Below are 20,118 nucleotides of genomic sequence, written 5' to 3' on the forward strand. Positions count from 1 at the left end.
GATAAACAAAATGTGGCATGATTATACAATGGGATTTTGTTCAGGAAAGAAGTGCTGACACATGCTACAATGTGGATAAAACTTGAAAGTATTATATGCTCAGTGAAAGAATGCAGACACAAAAAGTAACATATTAGATGATTCAATACAATGTCCAGGATAGGCAAATCCACAGAGACTCTGGATCTAAAGACTAAGAATAATGTATGCAGACTAAAGGAGATTAGTGGATGACAGGGACTGGGGAGAGCAGAGAATGAGGAGTGACTGCTTAATGCATATGAGATTTCCTTTGGAGGTAATGAAAGTCTTCTGGAACTAGATAATGATGATGGTTGCACAACATTATGAATGAATCAATGTCACTGAACTGTACACTGTAAAATAGTTAAAATGGTAAATTTTGTTTGTGTATTTTATCACAATTTTTTAAAAATTGGAGTTACTGGTGACTCTAATGAAAATCTAGTGGGAGAGAGGGGCAATAGGCTCCCCAAAGTCAAATTACGAAATGAGAAGAAAGAAGGAAACTTTCTATTGATTAGGGAGAAACAAAAGGGAATGGTGATTCTACAACTGTGAAATGGTTGACAGTGAAACCAGGCTTAATCTAGGCCTTTCAGGAATTATGTTTTTGTCCTAGAGTTGGATGTGTGGTTGTCTCTAAAAAGTTAAAACTCGAATGTTTGGAGTTCCGGCCAAGATGGAGGCATAGATAGAAACCCTTGGCTTCCTCACACAACCAAAAAGAGAATAACAACCAATCTAAAACCAATAAACAACTAAAAGTGCCAGGAAATCAAACTGCATTGGACTCCAACAGCCAGGGAATTAAAGAAAAAAAATCAACCAAAACAACCAGACTAGTAAGGGTGCAGACAATGCAGCTGACTCAGAAAAATGTTGGAGAGGTGTATGAGGGGTGGGGCTGGCTGCAGAGCTCAGTGGGCTACACAAGAGGGACTGACTTAAGGCAAAAACTGAGACTTAGAGCTGACTGTGGGCTATGGTCAGGGTTGCTGCAGTGGGAGTTTCTCCCATTCTCACACAAGAGTTGAAAAGTGTGCTACAGACTAGCAGGCAAGCAGGTGAGCAGGTGAGCCTACACTATTCCCTCTCTGGCCCCTTCCCGACAGGCAGTGCCTTAGCAGAGCAGCAAAGAGTGTTTCCCTGCCAGAGTGAATACCTAAGACCCCACCCCCCTTTTTATTTATTTATTTTTATTTTTAGAGAGGGAAGGGAGGGAGATAGAGAGAGAGAAACATCAACGTGCAGTTGCTGGGGGTCATGGCCTGCAACCCAGGCATGTACCCTGACTGGGAGTCGAACCTATGACACTTTGGTTTGCAGCCTGCACTCAATCCACTGAGCTATGCCAGCCAGGGAGACCCCACCCCCTTACAACCTATCAGCTGTGCCAAGACAAAGAAATATGGCCCAGATGAAAGAACAGAGCAAAACCTCAGAACTAAGCAATGAGGAGATTGCCAACCTATCTGATGGAGAATTTAAAGCCCTGATAATCAAAATGCTCATAGAACTGATTGAGCTTGGTAGAAAAATGAAAGAACAAATGAAAGATGTCCAAAATGAAATAAAGCAAAATATTCAGGGAATCAACAGTGACAGGAAGAAAACCAGGATTCAAAGCAATTATTTGGAACAAAAGGAAGAAATAAACATCCAAGCAGATCAGAATGAAGAAACAAGAATCCAAAAAAAATGAAGAGAGGCTGAGCATTCTCTGGGACAACTTGAAACATTCCAATATCCGAATTATAGGAGTGTCAGAAGGAGAAGAACAATGGCAAGAAATTGAGAACTTATTTCAACAAATAATAAAGGAAAACTTCCCCAATCTGGTGAAGGAAATAGACTTCCAGGAAGTCCAGGAAGCCCAGAGAGTCCCAAAGAAGTTGGACCCAAAGAGGAACACTGCAAGGCACATCATCATTAAGTTACCCAAAATTAAAGACAAAGAGGAAATTCTAAAAGCAGCAAGAGTAAAGGGGACAGTTACCTACAAAGGAGTTCCCATTAGATTATCCGGGGATTTCTCAAAAGAAACCTTGCAGGCAAGAAAGGGCTGGAAAGAAGTATTTGAAATCATGAAAGGCAAGGAACCTACATCCAAGATTAATCTATCCAGCAAAGCTTTCATTTAGAGTGGAATGGCAGATAAAGTGCTTCCCACAAGGTCAAATTAAAGGAGTTCATCATCACCAAGCCATTATTGTATGAAATGTTAAAGGGACTTATCTAAGAAAAAGAAGATCAAAAATATGAACAGTAACATGACAACAAACTCACAACTATCAACAAATGAATCTAAAAGAAAAAAAAACAATGAAAGCAAAAACTAAGCCAACAACCAGAATAGGAACAGAATCAGAGAAATGGATATCACACGGAGGGAGTTCAATGGGGAGAGGGAAGGGAGGAATTGGAGGGAAAGGTACAGGGAAAAAGAAGCATAATTAAGAGGCATAAAATAGATGGGCAGATATAAAAAATGGTATAGGAAACATAAGACTCAAAGAACTTGTATGTGCAACCCATGGACATGAACTAAGGAGGGGGGAATGCTGGAGGGTGGGGGAGGGCAGTGTGTAAGGGGAATAAAGGGGGAGAATTGGAAAAACTGTAATAGCATAATCAATAAAAAACACTTAAAAACTCGAATATTTGCAGTGATCACAGTAGGAAACTTGGATCCCAATGACTAGAGTAGGAAGCCACAAGACCCAATGGCACTCCAGAAAAGCAGGAGGTTGGCCCCTGACTGTGACATTATCACATGCAGCACGGCTGGGGAGGAACTTCCCCTTTAGACAAGGCTTTGCTCTCCTGTTTGTCCTCTCTGGTGCTTCTTCATTCATTTGCCATAAAATGCTGGATCCTATGGGTATGTGAGATTCCCATTTCTGCTTCAGCACATCCTGCATCCCTCTCAGCAGTCGAGACACCAGTTTCTGGATGTCAGGTCAGCGGGTCTGAGTTGTGGCTTCAAGAGGAGAGGAATAAACCTCTTTGGGCACCTAGGATCCCCAGATAGATGGGAGAGGGCCACGGCCTAGAAAGGGACACACTGATCTGGACTTGCAGTGTGTGACAACCTCAGTTCCACATACTAGTTCCAATGTAGGTACATCTTCCTCCAGAATATAAAAAACTAGTACCATGTTTTAATTGAACAGAATCCATTAAACAAAGAATGCCCCAAAGTGACTATGTTTATAGTTGATCTAAAGAGCTGAGTCGGGAATTCATTATCACGGGGATATAGTTCTCAAGCTGTCTTTCAGGACTCGTTGAAACTTTAACATATCTTTCAAAATGAAGTTGATATATACCCATATACATAAAATCAATCCATTTTAGTCTGGGAATTCACCTCATGAGGAACATTGTCCAGCCAGTCTAGAAGTAGAAGGATGAAGCGGAAAGGAGTTGGGTGTGAGTGGCTGTGGTTTTTGGGTCCTCTACTGCTTTCTTACCTTGGAGTTCTGGATCAGCCAAGACTGTTCACTCCTCATCACCTTTGCACAGGCTTGGGTCTCTCCCTGGAACACCATTACACTCCACCCCCTCCACCCCACGGCTGACTGTAGTTCATCCTTCAAAATTCAGCCTAGAGGTCACCTCCTCCATGAATGTCTCCTGACCATTCCAGGATGAGTTCAGTGCCCACTTTGTGTTCCCTTGTACCCATGATATTCTTAGTCTTACCACACCTCATTAGTCATACTTTGGTCTACCTCGTGCCTCTTACTAGACTCCCTCAAGGACAGCTAAAACAGTCTATCTATGGTTGAATCCCAACTCCACCATTTCCTGGCTCTGTGACTTGGCAAGCTGTTAAACTCAGTGGAATGGGGATAATCATTCCTGCTTTATTGGGTTGTTTTGTTGATTAAAATTTCTAAAATACTTAATGCCTGGGACATACATGCTCAATAATATGAGCTATAGTAATAAAATATAATTAATACTTATAATTACCATTAATTATATCTGTATTCCCAATGTCTAGCATAAATTCCAGTATGCAGTAGGCACTCAGTAAATTGGTATTAAACAGAACTGTGATTGATATATTAATTGTGATTAATCTAGAACTCTGCTGTCTAGTACATAACCACCAGCTACAGCTGGCTATGGAGTACTTAAAATTAATCTAGTCCAACTTGAGATGTGCTATAAGTATAAATACATATGAGATATTGAAGACTTCGTATGGAAAGCAGAAAGTGAAATTATAAGTAATGACTTTATATTGATGGTATGTTGAAATTATATTTTGGATCTCTATGGTCAGATAAAACATATTAAAAACAATGTCACTAGCTTATTTTCACTTTGTAAAATAAGACTGCAAGGAAACTTAAAATTACATATGCAGCTATATTATATTTCTTTTGGAAAGCATGGATTTAGAATGTTTTCCACCCACTGTGAGAATTGCAAATCTTCACGCAACCTCATTTATGTTCAGATTTTACATAAGCTTTTTAGGAGTAGAGATAATTTATTTAGAATCAAAAGTCTATCAAATTGGTTTGTCATGGATTTTCTATGCAGGGCTAACAAGCTGAAGTATAGAAAAGTAGAAAGGGAACTAAAGCCTTATGGGGATTTTCCAGGTTCGCTGTGATCCTGAAATTCAAGAATTACGTCAATGGCAGAAGAAACTGCGTGAGGACAAGCACATTCGTGAACGTGTAAAAATTTTCTGGGCCAAACAAGAAAGGAAAGGTTGGTTGGTTGATTTCATTAAGGGCTTCACGTCCAGAAATTCTGACTGGATATTTTGGTGGTGAGCCCCACAGATTCATGTTAATATAAGGTTTGCTGGGTCTAGTGGTCTGCCAGAGTGGAGACACTGAAGAGGTGCTAAGTCCCCAGTTTTGTGCTCTTTAAAGTGTGGGATTCTCAAGACCTGCATGTCCTGAGCTCTGCAAAGGCCATGCATAATCATACGTTTGTTATTAATTTGTCTGTTATTTGTCTTCCTCACTAGAGTGTAAAGCTCCATGAGGACAAAGACCTGTTTCTTGTTCAATGCCTGGCACAGAGCAGGCAGTGTATACATATTTGGTGGATGGACCCCTAGGCTGCACTTTACAGATAAAGAAATAGAGGCCCTGGAAGGTCAAGGGACTTGCCTGAGGTCACACAGCCAGTGGGCTGCCCAGGACTCAGGCCCAGGTGCTCTCTTTCTCTGTTCTGTCTTCTAACACATACTCAAGGAGAGACACAGAGACAAGACATTCTCCTGAATTCTTCCATCAGACTCAAACCCCAGGAATCTCCTGATTGTTACTTGTCTGATTTCTTATGACCTGGGCTTCAGGTTCTTGCTGTGTCTATTCTTGTTGACCAAAATGCCTAGGTAGGTAGGAGTAGGGACAACCTGTTGCCACCAAGTGTCCCTTGAAGTTTCACCTAACTGAATCATTTATTAAACTCATGCACTACAGAGATACTTCCTTTTTATTTTATTTTTATTTATTGTTTATTTATTAATTAATTTAATTAATTGGAGTGATATTTCCTATTTTAAACCTTGTGAATACAGAGATTCAGAAGATAAATCCCCCAACCAAGGTGACACCATAATTAGACCCCACAGACTTTTGAAACAATTTGAAAATGAATGGTAAACATATGGTAGTTGTTTCAATTTAAAAAAAAAAAACAGTTAAAAAGCGTCTGCACAGCTAAAGAAAACATCAACAAAATGAAAAGGGAACCAACCATATGGGAAGATATATTTGCCAGTGATACCTTGGGCAAGGGTTTGATCTAAAAAATATATAAAGAACTCACACGACTCCACTACAGGAAGACAAACAATCCAGTTAAAAATGGGCAAAGGACAAGACAAGGTTGTCCACTTTCACCACTTCTATTCAAAATAGTATTGAAAGTCCTAGCCACAGCAGTCAGACAAGAAAAGGAAATAAAAGGCATTCAAATTGGAAAGGAGGAAACAAAACTGTCATTGTTTGCAGATGACATGATAGTGTACATAGAAAATCCTATAGACTCTACCAAAAAAAACTGCTCAGCCTAAGAAATGAATTTGGCAAAACAGCGGGGTACAAAGTCAATATTTAGACATCAAAGGCATTTTTGTATAGCAAGAAGGAAATATCAGAAACAGAAATCAGGAAAAAAAATCCCATTTGATATAGCAACAAGAAAAATAAAATACCGATGAATAGGTCAGAAGATGGCAGCAAGATAGGTGGGAACAGAGCCCAGTTCTCTCTGTGCCCAGTGGGAACACCTAGCTGATCTTCTGAGAAACAGAGTGAACAGCCAACAGAATCCTAGCTTATATGAGCTTTAGAGGGAAAAAATTGCAGAGGACGTTGAAAAATAGGCAGTGAGGAGATGGCGCTGGGACAGTAAAGTCCCTGGGATCTGTGCAGGCATCAAGGCTGCCGCGGCCCCTGGTCCAGCACCTGCCGCAGGATAGCGGGAGGAGAGTTAGAGCACCAGCTCCCTCCCCTGCTGGAGCATGGAGGGCAGCCCAGCAACAGGAGGCACCTGGATGCTGGAAGTCACTGGGGGGGAACAGAGACGAAATGAGAGACACACACTTGTGATACACATCCTCTGAGACTGCGGACACTGGTACCAGAGAAATTGGGGTGCCGGGCGACACCAGAAGAAGGGAGGCATTGGGCCGTGTCAGACCTGACTCGGATAGTCTCCAGACTGGTTGGAAAGTTGGGCTGTGTGAAAAGCCACGCGCTTGTTAAAAACTGTGGTCAGCTGCTTTATAAGGAACTCTCCTGCAGCTGCTGGCTCGCCCCAAGAGTGATTTCAGCTGCACGCACCCAGAGACAGTAGCTGAGCCGAACCATGAGCCCCACTTGTCTTGCACTGTGGGCCCAGTGAGTGGCTAAGCAGACCATACTCCCCACTTGCCTTGCACTGAGTGCCCAGAGACAGTAGCTGAGCAGAACCATGCACCCCATTTGTTACACACTTCGCGCCCAGATTGAGTGGGTAAGCAGAAAGGTATGCCCCACTTGTTTTGGGCTCCACACCAGAAATCGACTCATACTATGAGCAGCTGAGTGGCTGATTTGAGCCTGGTAGCTCAAGGAGGTCCTGGGCCTGAGACCTGGAAACTGTGAATATTTCGACTCAGACCTGGTCCCCACCCTCTCAAAACCACAGGAAGGGAGAAAAGCAAAGCACAGCCGCCCTCTTCCTGTGGCATCTAGGAACACCAGCAGAACTCACTGAACAGTTTTAAAGTCAGTAGGAGTCTTATTATTAATCTTTTTTTTTTCTTTTTGGATCCTCTCTCTTTTTTGTCCCTTTTTTCTCTTCCCCCAAGTAAGACAATAAGACCTGTAGTTACAAAGGGCCCAGAGACAGATCAAAAGCAGGATCACAAGGCTAACCCCCACAACTGAAAAACCGAGACAAATGTCACTTTAGTATCCCATAAAGCTGGCATTTTATTGTGTATGTGTATTATTATTACCTTGCCATTATATTTACTACTTTTATTTTATTAGCATTTTTCTCTTCCTTATGCTTAGTTTTCCTCAGTTTAGTTCCCTGTTTAATTGTATTGTTTGGTTTCCTTTATTCTCTCTCTGTTGTATTTGAATTTTCCTTCTTACACTTCACCCATGTTCCAATAACACACAACTCATGATAGTGTACTTCCTATTCTGGTTATCCCAATCATACATTTTTGTCATATTATTGTCGTTCCAGTACTATTGTAAATAATTATTGTACCATACAATTGTACATACTACATAGCAACCATTCCTGATCTTAGCCCACTTCACTTTAATCCTGAGCATTATTATTGTTGTGGCTAACTCTATTCTCTCTCACACTATGCCTATTTTCTATCCTTTAATCTCACTATATCTCATCGTTTAACCTTGCACAAGCACTCCAATTTCTGGATTCAGTTCACAATCCTCCTCCCCTCTAACAAGAGTCTTATCTCTCTTTCACCTTTTAGAAAAAGTTGCTAGTTGGGTGAAATATCATAGTTAACACTATGCTTATCCAAAGAATCTCCCATCACTTCTGTACTTGCTGGTACTTTAAATCCCATAAAATACTCTCCTACTGTCTTAATCCATTTTGGCTACCCCCTGCCACTGATCACATACAAGAATAGGTAGGAACTGCAAAATTCAGTATACCTGCTGTAGGAGGAAAACCACCAACAAAAGAACCACTAAAGGCAAAAACCCAAGTACACCAAGAGAGCCCACACAAACAGAAGAAAGGGCAAACCTAGAGCACCCAGACAAGGCAATCAAAGGGACAACACCACCACTGTACCTCACAGAATTCCTACCATAGGGGTTCACCCTACAAAGATAGCTAGCAAAGTGAAACATCAGGAAGTGCAGAAACAAACAAAAAGAGTCCCCTAAAATGGGGAGAAAAAAAGGAACATGCAATTAAAAGGAAGGAAAGACTCCCCAATAAAAGAGCTAAATGAAATGGAGGTAAGCAAACTATCAGATATAGAATTCAAAATAATGGTTATAAAGATGCTCATGGAAATCACAGACAACTGCAAGGAACTGAGCAATAACTACATCATGAAACAGGAAATACAAACTATAAACAAAAAAAACAGGAAAAATGAACAAGAATATCTCAGAAATAAAAAAAAACATATTAGAAGGAATTACAAGCAGGCTGGATGAAGCAGAGGATCAAATCAGCAAGTTGCATGACAAGATAGAAAAAAGCACCCAAATAGAGCAAGAAAAGGAAAAGAGGCTCAGAAAGAATGAACACATGGTAAGGGAGCTCCAAGACAACATGAAACATAACAATATCTGTATAACAGGGATAACAGAACGAGAAGAAAAAGAGCAAGGAATAGAAAACCTGTTTGAAAAAGTAATGATGGAAAACTTCCCTAATTTGATGAGAGAAAAAGTCACACAAGTCCAGGAAACAGATAGTCACGATCAAGAGGAACCTAAATAGGCCCACTTCAAGACACATCACAACTAAAATGGCAGAATTCCAAGCCAAAGAGAGAATCTTAAAGGCAGCAAGGGAGAAATGGAGAGTAACATGCAAGGGAGCCCCGATAAGGCTAGCAGCTGAATTCTCAATGGAAATGCTCCAAGCCAGAAGAGAATGGCAAGAAATATTCCAAGTAATGAGAACCAGAGACCTGAAACCAAGATTACTCTACCCAGCAAGGCTCTCAATTAAGATGGAAGGCAAAATAAAGACCTTCCCAGACAAAAGAAGTCTAAAAGAACACATCTCCATCAAACCAGCTCTGCAAGAGATGCTAAAGGAACTACTTTAAGAAAAAGAAGGAAAACAGTGAGAAAGAAACACAAGCATGAAAATATGGTAATGAATAAGTACCTTTCCATAATAACCTTAAAGGTAAATGGATTAATTGCTTCAATCAAAAGATGTGGAATAGCTGAATAGATAAGAAAGCATGACCCATGTACATGCTGCCTACAAGACACCCAGCTCAGAACAAAAGACCTCAACAGATTGAAAGTGAAGGACTGGAAACAAATATTCCAAGCAAGTAGACAGAGAAAAAAAAAAGCCAGAGTAGAAATACTCATATCAGACAAAATAGACTTCAAAAAAGGGCCATAGAGAGAGACCCAAAAGGTCACTTCATAATACTCAGGGGAAGAATCCACCAAGAAGACATTAACATTGTAAATACATATGCACCCAACATAGGAGCACCCAAATACATAAAGAAATTCTTGGAGGACTTCAAGAAAGATATTGACAGCAACATAATTATAGTAGGGGATTTCAACACCTCACTGTCAAAAAATGGATAGAACTTCCAAACAATATATCAACAAAGATATTGTGGTATTGAACAATATCCTAGATAAAATGAACTTAACTGATACATATAGAGCCTTTCATCCCAAAGAAGCAAAATACACATTCTTTTCAAATGCACATGGAACATTTTCAAAGATAGACCACATGATAGGACAAAAACCAGGCCTCAACAATTTCAAGAAAATTGAAATCATATCAAGCATTTTTTCAGACCAGGGGGACTGAAACTAGAAACCAACCTAAAGGAAAAAACTCATAAACATTCAAACTCATGGACATTGAATACAATGCTATTAAACAATGAATGGGTCAAGAATGAGATCAAGGAGGAAATCAAAACATTTCTGGAAATGAAAATAAACTCACAACAACCCAAAACTTATGGGACACAGCCAAGGCAGTCCTGAGAGGGAAGTTCATAGTGATACAGGCATAACTAAAAAAGTTAGAAACATTTCAAACAAACAACCTAACCCTATGCCTACAAGAACTCGAGGAACAACAACAAAGACAGCCCAGAGCAAGCAGAAGGAAGGAAATAACCAAGATCAGAGCAGAATTAAATGACATAGAGAGTAAAAGCACAATTCTAAGGATCAATGAATCCAAGAGCTGGTTCTTTGAAAAGATAAACAAAATCAACAGGCCTTTAAGCATACTCACCAAGGAAAAAAGAGAGAAGACCCAAATAAACACAATCAGAAATGAAAGAGGAGAGATTAAAACAGATACCACAGAGATACAAAGGATTGTAAGAAATTACTATGAAGAACTGTATGCCAAAGATTTTGAAAACCTAGGTGAAATGGACAACTTTCTAGAAAAATATAATCAACTGAAACTCAATGAAAAAGAAGCAGAAAGCCTGAACAGACCAATAACAGCAAATGAAATTGAAGCATTAATCAAAAACCTGCCAACACACAAAAGCCCTGGACCAGATGGTTTCATGAAGGATAGCTAACCCCTATCCTTCACACATATTCCAAAAAATCCAGAACGATGGAAGACTCCCAAACTCTTTTTATGAAGCCAACATCATCCTAATACTAAAACCAGATAAAGACACAACAAAGAAAGAAAACTTCAGGCCAATATCACTGATGAACATTGATGCTAAAATCCTCAACAAAATACTGACAAACTGCATCCAACAATACATTAAAAAGATCATACACCATGACCAAGTGGGATTCATTACAGGGATGCAAGGATGCTACAATATTAGCAAATCAGTAAATGTAATACATCACATGAACAAAAAGAAAAACAAAAACGACATGATCATATCAATATATGCGGAAAAAGCATTTGATATGCTACAGCACTCACTTATGATAAAAACACTCAGCAAAGTGGGAATAGAGGGGGCATTCCTCAACATAATAAAGGCCATATATGAGAGACCTACAGCCAACATCATACTCAATGGGCAAAACTTAAAATCTTTTCCACTAAGATCAGGAACAAGACAAGGTTGTCTACTTTTACCACTTCTATTCAATACAGTACTGGAAGTTTTAGCCACAGCGATCAGACAGGAAAAAGAAATAAAAGACATCCAAATCAGAAAGGAGGAAACAAAACTGTCACTATTTGCAGATGACATGATAGTGTACATAGAAAATCCTATAGACTCCACCAAAACACTGCTTGACCTAATAAATGAATTTGGAAAAACAGCAGGATACAAAGTCAATATCGAGAAATGAAAAGCATTTCTGTATTCCAACAGTGAAAAAGCAGAAGCAGAAATCAAGAAAAAGTCCCATGTGAAATAGCAAAAAGAAAAATAAAATACCTAGGAATAAACCTAACCAAAGAGGTAAAGACCTGTATTCAGAAAACTACATAACACTGAGGAAAGAAATCAAGGAAGACACAAACAAATGGAAACATATACTATGTTCATGGAATGGAAGAACTAATATCATCAAAATGTCCATACTACCCAAAGCAATTTACACATTCAATGCAATACCTATTAAAGTACAGATGGCTTATTTCACAGACATAGAACAAACACTTCAGCAATTTATATGGAACCATAAATGACCCCAAATAGCTGCTGCAATTTAGAGAAAGATGAGTAAAGTAGGAGGGATCACAATATCTGACATTAAACTGTACTACAAGGGCACTGTAATCAAAACAGCGTGGTACTGGCATAAAAACAGGCCCATGGACCAATGGAACAGAACAGAGAGCCCAGAAATAAACCCAAGTCTCTGTGGTCAACTAATATTTGACAAAGGAGGCAGAAACATAAAATGGAGTTAAAACAGCCTCTTCAACAAATGGTATTGGGAGAACTGGACAGCTATGTGCAAAAAAAAAAAAAAATGAAATTAGAGCACTGACTTACACAAAAATAAATTCAAGGTGGATAAAAGATTTAAATATAAACCGTGAAACCATTAAAGTCCTACAGGAGAATGTAGGTAGGAAAATCTCAGATATTTCACACAGAAACTTTTTTACTGACATGTACCCTACAACAAGGGATATAAAGGAAAGAATAAACAAATGGGATCTCATCAAAATAAAAAGGTTCTGCACAGCTAAAGAAAACAGTATCAAAATAAAAAGAGAACTAACTGTATGGGAAAATATATTTGCCAATGATACCTCGGAAAAGGTTTAATGTCCAAAATATATAAAGAACTTACATGACTCCACTCTAAGACAAGCAACCCAATTAAAAAATGGGCAAAGGACTTGAACAGACACTTCTCCAAGGAGGACATATAGAGGATCCAAAGACACATGAAACAATGTTCAATATCACTAGTTATCAGATAGATACAATTAAAAGCACAATGAGATACCACTTCACACTTGTCATAATGGCCATCATAAACAAAGCAACAAAGAAGTGTTGGAGAGGTTGTGTAGAAAAGGGGACCCTAGTGCACTGTTGGTGGGACTGCAGACTGGTACAACCACTATGGAAAGCAGTATGGAACTTCCTCAGAAAACTAAAAATGGATCTGCCTTTTGACCCAGCAATTCCACTGCTGGGACTATATCCTAAGAACACTAAAACACCTATCTGAAAGAACCTTTGCACCCCAATGTTCATAGCAGCACAATTTACAATAGCTAGGTGATGGAAGCAACCTAGATGCCCATCAATAAATGAATGGATGAAAAAACAATGGTACATTTACAAAATGGAATTCTATACAGCAGAAAGAATGAAGGAGCTCCTACCCTTTGCAACAGCATAGATAGAGCTGGAAAGCAGTGTGCTAAGCAAAATAAGCCAGGCAGTGAAAGACAAATACTAAATGATCTCACCTTTAACAGGAACCTAATCAACAAAACAAAGAAACAAGCAAAATATAACCAAAGACACTGAAATAGAGGACAGACTGACAGTGACCAGAGGGGAGAGAAGAGGGAATTTCAGGGGAGAATGGGAAGAATTTACAGGAACAAATTTAAAGGACACATGGACAAAAACTAAGGGGATGGTGGTAATGGGAGGGAAGTGGGGAGGGTTGGGTGGCTGGGCTGGAATGGGAGTAAAAGGGAGAAAACTGTACATGAACAATGATTAAAATTTTTTTTAAAAGATGAAGCAGAATGATTCCAAATAAAAATGGTGTTTTGACTTCATCTTTTAAACCCACAAACTCATCTATGTGCAAATGCAGCAAAAATTACATATATTTCTTGAGAGGTTGCCCTGTTATTCACATTGTGCTCTGGTATTTATAGTATGAATAAACTTGGCCAAGTTTGTTTCTTGGAACTATCTTGGTGCAAACGGGAGGTCTGAGGGAGAGTATCATCAGCTGTCAGGGTAGAATCTTGTCATTTATAATCTGTCTCATGTTACTCTGAGTTAGAGTCTGTCCCAATAGGATTTTCTTTTAGGAAAGAAACTGGGTGAAGTTATCCTTCAGTCTCTATTCATTGGGACAGTTGCAGGAATTACTTTAACATGTCCATGACAAACATTGCAGCCAATATAATCCCAAAGAAGATGCCTAAGATATTTTTGAAATATGGTAAAAAGTCCTTTCTCAACTAATACTATATTTTTTAACTTCATATAGTCAGTAATAGTTTTCAAATGTGCTTTGTAACTAAATATCTATTTTTAATTGGAAATCTTGTATGAGTAGGAAAAAAAGAAACCATATATATTGTTCCCATAACATCAGATTTTGTATATGTGTGTGTATTCTTTATATGTGTACAAATATTCTTTAAATGACTTTATTACTTCTTGATATTTTAAAGACGGAGGATGAAGGAGTTGACCTTTCAGTACAAATAGATGATTTACTTTTAATTGTTTACCTGTTTATTCTCTACCTCTCTTCTAGAGTGGTGTATAGTAGCATATGGAAACTCATACAACATTTTTTGTAAATGTGGTATTTAAGTTAATGAAAAAAATTACAGGAGGGAAAAAATAAATCCACTAAGTGTAGTACACAAAATGCTCCAAGGCTTACACTTGATAGATTTATTAGAGACAAAGCAAAGATAGAAATAGAGTCTGTTACATAATTAACAATGTCCATAAGAAAAAAAAAATTAAGCCAGTTATTCAGAAAACACTGGATCCTTCCGTAATCCATTATGTAATATAATAATGTCAGAAGTGTTCCTACAGTAAATAGAAATATGTCTCTCAGCTTTCTAGAAACCACAACAATAAAGGAAGCATACTTATTCCTACAGCTGATTTTTCCCTTATAAAGAAGACACTGTAACATAGTGAAAACTATCCTTTCCCTACGTATAATTAGTTTCTTATAGCAACATTGCTTCTGGAGAGGAAACATGACAGCCTGGGTGGGGTATAGAATTTTAAGTTAGATTGTAATGACAAACCTTAACTATTCAGATTGGATTTTAAGGACAGTTATCTCGGCCACACCACATGCTTATAGTCTTGGGATGCCCTGGAACGCTTAGAACAGATAAGGATGTCTGGAACAAGGAGTAGCTGTACTTTATGGAGCACATACCATGTGCCAGGTACTGTACTAAGCACCTTACATTTCCACGTAACCCTCACACCTGCTCTGTAAGAGAGAGGGTATTATCTCCATTATACAGATGAGGAAACAAGGGCTGAGATGATGTGTGACTTATACAGGGTCACATAGCCAACAGGGCCAGAAAACAGAGAATTTAAACCAGTTCTGCTAACTGCCAGAACCTAAGACCATCTCATAGTATGTTATCCAATTACTATCACCCTTTGTGCCAGTGGAGCATGTTGGCCCAGTACAAAGCTTCTCAGCAGGGCATCAGGACCCCCAGGCAAGGCAGTGTCTGCCCATGCCTTCTCCCTTGCACACTAACACTGCAATGACCACAGGCCATTGGAATAGAGGAGGTTTGGTGATAGGGAAGGATGAGTCCCCAGTCCAACTGCTGTAGGATCTATAACCATGCATCTGAGAGACATTTCTGTTAGAACAAGAAGCCGGGGGCAAGTGGTTAAGGATAAGGATGTTCTCTCCCTCCCAGATTTCCTGCTAATGTATAGATGAGGAACAGGCTTCACCACCAAACACCCTGGTACAGAGAACACTCTAGTCTGTAAGTTAGGAGGTGGGTTCTGGCATTATCTGTGACCCATTGTAACTAACAAATATAATTTATCATATAACAGAAAAAATCAAATGTTCAGTGACTTATTTTCCAGTGACAACCACTGTTAAGTGGGTCATCTCAAGAGTTTATTTATCCATCTATCAATAAATAAATATATTTACACACACATACTATGTGGAGCAAAAGTAGGTTCACAGTTGTATGTGAAACAGAGTTTATTCTTATATCATTATTTATTAATTATTGTATTATTTTCCATACAAACAACTCTAAACCCACTTTTGCCCCACCCTGTATATATTTATAAACATGCAATCATATTATATATAGTGTACTGTAACTTCCTTTCACTTGGCAATAATCAGTGATATCTTTTCATATTAATATATATAGATCTATCTTATTATTTTTTGTAGATATGTTCTTGGTTACTTACAGAAGTATATCCAAAGGATAAATTCCTATAAGTGGAATTGCTGGATCAAAGAGCATAAACATATTAAGCTTAGACAGTAACCACCATATTACCATTCAAAAACATCATGTCAATTTATGCTTAATGCCACCAACCAACTTTGGAACTTTTGATGGATGATATAATCCATGTGCTTCATTTTCCCTTTATACAATGAGAATGATTGTGTCTCAGGAATAATTCTAAATGAGGTCATTGCTTTGATATTACCATGGTTCTTTAAGAAGAAATATATCTGTAAAGTTAATACTCACTTTTATTTAAATTTTTTATCTCGTATCTTCTCCTCTATAACCTGCAAAAGAAATTAAAATTTGATTAAAATAAATCCACTGACTTCATACCTTGCTATTACTTTCAACAATTCAATTTTTAAGTCTTACCAGGGGTGGGGATATTTTATGACATCAACTTTAATACATATCTTTTCAGTTAAAATTTGCAAAAGTTCACACAGCTAAGACATGCCTTCTATTGAAATGACTAAAGGTCTCCTATTATTCTGCTGAAATTAAAACATGAAAGATAATTTCCTTCTTTAAGTTGTCTGCCCCACTTCCGCCCAAGATGGAGGCATAGGTGGACACACTGTGCCTCCTTGCACACCCAAGATAGGGATGACAACAATTTAGAAACAGAATAACAACCAGAACTGACAGAAAATTGATCTGAATGGAAGTCAGACAACCAAGAAGTTGAAGTTGGCCCGATCATCCAGACCGGTAGGAGGGGCGGAGTCAGGCAGCCAGGCGCGAGTGGAGAGCAGAGAGCATTGGGACCAGCGAGTAAGGCATCCAGGGACATGTAAGGCATCCGAGGCACACAAGACCACAGTGGGTGGACCCTGAGTGCGCAACCAGCAGCTGGCGGACCCAGGCCGAGGGGTGGCAACTGGCAGTCCCAGTGAGGCTGCAATTGTGAAGCAAAGCACTTCACGCAACCCAGGATCCCAGCGCTGGGAAATAGAGCCTTGGGACACTGATTGAGGACACCTGTGGGAGTTGAGGCGCATGGAGAGACACCCAGCCTCACAGGAGAGGTCCTTGGAGGGTCCCACGGTATGCACTAGCCCACTCACATGGGAATTGGCACCAGAGGGGACCAGTTTGCTCAGGGTAAGCAGCATAAGGGACTGAGGTCCCAAGGAGAACAAAGCAAGCATCATTCTTCCCTCTGAACCCCTTCCTCACATACAACGTCACAACCCAGCAACTGGGGTGCCCAGCCCTGGTGAACACCTAAGTGCCCCTCACCATAACAGGCATGACCAGACCAAAAAAAAAAAAAAAGAGAGAGAGAGAGAGAGAGATGGCTCAAACAGAAAACCAAACAAAAGCCCCAGAACCCATCCTTTTAAGCGACTGAGTGATAGCCAACCTATCAGATACACAGTTCAAAACACTGGTGATCAGGATGCTCACAGAATTGGTTAAATTTGGTCACAAATTAGATGGACAAATGCAGGCTACAAAAAGTGAAATGAAGAAAAATGCACAGGGAACCAATAGTGATGGAAAGAAAGCTGGGTCTCACATTAATGGAGTGGACCAGAAGGAAGAACAAAACAACCAAACAGAAAAGAATGAAGAAATAAGAATTCAAAAGAGTGAGGAGCAGCTTCAGAACCTCCAGGACATCTTTAAATGTTCCAACATCTGAATTATAGGGGTACCAGAAGGGGAAGAGGAAGAGCAACAAGTGGAAAAGTTATTTGAACAAATAATAAAGGAGAACTTCCCCATTCTGGCAAAGGACATGGACTTCCAGGAAGTCCAGGAAGCTCAGAGAGTCCCAAAGAAGTTGGACCCAAGGAGGAACACAACAAGGTACATCATAATTACATTAGCCAAGGTAAAAACGAAGGAGAGAATCCTAGAAGCAGCAAGAGATAAGGAGACAGTAACCTACAAAGGAGTTCCCATCAGACTGTCAGATGACTTCTCAAAAGAGGTCTTGCAGGCAAGAAGGGGCTGGAAAGAAGTATTCCAGGTCATGAGAGGCAAGGACCTATATCCAAGATTAGTCTATCCAGCAAAACTTTCATTTAGAATGGAAGGGCAGGTAAAGTGCTTCTCAGATAAGGTCAAGTTAAAGGAGTTCATCATCACCAAGCCCTTATTTTATGAAATGTTAAAGGGACTTATCTAAGAAAAAGAAGATAAAAAAAGCATGCATAGTAAAATGACAGCAAATTCACAATTATTAACAACCACACCTAAAACAAAACCAAAAGAAACTAAGCAAACAACTAAAACAGGAACAGAGGCACAGAAATGGAGATCACATGGAGGGTTAGCAACAAGGGAGTGGGAGAAGGAGAGAGAGGGAAAAGGTATGGAGAATAAGTAGCATAGATGGTAGGTAGAAAATAGGGGGAGGGCAAGAATAGTATGGGAAATGTAGAAGCTAAAGAACTTATGACACATGGACATGAACTAAAAGGGGGGAATGTGGGTGGGAGAGGGTGTGCAGGGTAGAGGGGAGTGAAAGGGGGAAATCAGACAACTGTAACAGCATAATCAATAAAATATATTTAAAAAATTGTCTGCCCCCTAAGTTCAAATTTACATTTATGTAAATGACTTCTTCCAACCTTGTTAGCTTCATTCTTTTATCTGATTGTTCACCATTATTCTTTGCAGGTTGATAGATGCAGAATGCTATTGTAGGATCTAGATAAATCAACAAATTTTTGGAAGGGTAACGGAGCCAGATTGGATTAAATTTTTCATTTACCAACTGTGAATTGTTGGTAAATGTACAGGTTGTAAATAACCTCTTTGTGGTTCAGTTTATATAGCAATAAAATGGAAATACTAATATTAGTAACCACCCCATCGAGTTTTTGTGAGGATTAAATTACCTGGAATAGAGTCTGACTCATAATAATAAGTGACCAATGAATGATAAGTATTACTAGTAATATAGAGGTTTGACATGATTAATATATGTTGTTACTGAGAATATTGGCTTTGGGGTCAGATAGAAGTGAGGTCCTGCTGCTTATCTGTGTGTTAATGGGTGAGTTGCTCAACCCCTCTAGGCCCAGTTTTGTCTTCTGTCATATGGCTATATTGCTGAGGGTTCTTATGAGGATTAAATAAAATTAAATATCATGTATTCCATTAAATAGATCCCTAGCACAAAACAAATGATCAATAACTTGTGGTTGGTTTTAATAATATATTTTAAATTGTTAGTTAAAACCAAAATATTTATTTCAGGTAATTTCCTACAGTAGTGCTTGTAAATGGAGGACTTAGAAGGATGTATCATAAGTGAGAAGCCAGAGAAATTGATTGTGTGGGTTTACTCTTAGTAGAGATGTGTTGTAACCACATCAACAAAATCCCAATGCTATGGATTAGCTGCAAGACCCTAGTAATAGCTGTGCATTCAAAACCTTCTTTTGGAAGGCTCTTCTCACTAATGCAATTTAATTTTAATTAAAATCAGGGAATCTGAGTTTCTGGCTCAAATCTACAATTTACTAAGTAGATGGGCCTTGCTTTCTCCTGGACAAGAGGCCTATTGTTAGGCAGATTCAACCCTTAGAAAACTCTTGATTGTGTCTGGGTCCTGGTTTTGGGGTTTTAGAGTTTGATTTCAAGATTGAAGGTAAGAACAATAGATAGGGGAATGTTCTGGGCTTTTGCTGGGGAGAGTATTTTGGGGATAGTTGAGGATCAGAGAATACTTGGAAAGGATTAGATATTGAGGGGGGAAGAAAAAGGGGTGGACTGGGTATTTGGCAATAGTGTTTTGAAGAAATAGTAGGGATGTTTGAAGGAGATTTTTATGAAGAGTAGGGATGTTGAAAGTAGATTTTTGTTTGATCATATATTTGAGGAGTAGGAAGTATATATTCTAGACTGAGGGCCTTTCATGTTACCACATTTGGGTCTGTCACATCCAGGAGAGTCATTCCCAGATGTGAAAGACCCAATGAAAGTTGACTTTGAGAGAGAGAGTACTGGGAAATTGCTCCTGCCACGTGGGGTTCCAGCTGTCAGGACAGTTTTGCCTGTACCCTTAGCTGCCAAATCTTCCATGTCTGCAGAGATCCATGATCCTCATAAAAGCTCTAATTTATTGAGTGCCTACTACATGCTGGGTACTTTACATATAGTATTTCTAATCTTCACAACAAATTTAATGAGTATGAACTATTATTCCTTCTGTGTTCCAGGGAGGAAACTCGCATGATTCAG

At 39.1% G+C, this 20,118-nt stretch overlaps 1 protein-coding gene across 2 annotated transcripts in view; it reads left to right on the forward strand.

Annotated features, from left to right (window-relative positions):
* The window catches only part of IQCK (IQ motif containing K), a 195,471-nt gene that overhangs the window by 125,747 nt on the left and 49,606 nt on the right, over nt 1–20,118 (forward strand). For both annotated transcript variants that reach the window (XM_036021413.1, XM_028511543.2), the window contains one exon: nt 4,644–4,755. In XM_036021413.1, coding sequence (XP_035877306.1) covers nt 4,644–4,755 — 112 coding nt within the window. The remainder of the gene's footprint in view (nt 1–4,643; nt 4,756–20,118) is intronic.

The sequence above is a fragment of the Phyllostomus discolor genome, chromosome 3 (genome assembly GCF_004126475.2).
Source record: "Phyllostomus discolor isolate MPI-MPIP mPhyDis1 chromosome 3, mPhyDis1.pri.v3, whole genome shotgun sequence".
In the NCBI taxonomy this organism is placed as follows: domain Eukaryota; kingdom Metazoa; phylum Chordata; class Mammalia; order Chiroptera; family Phyllostomidae; genus Phyllostomus; species Phyllostomus discolor.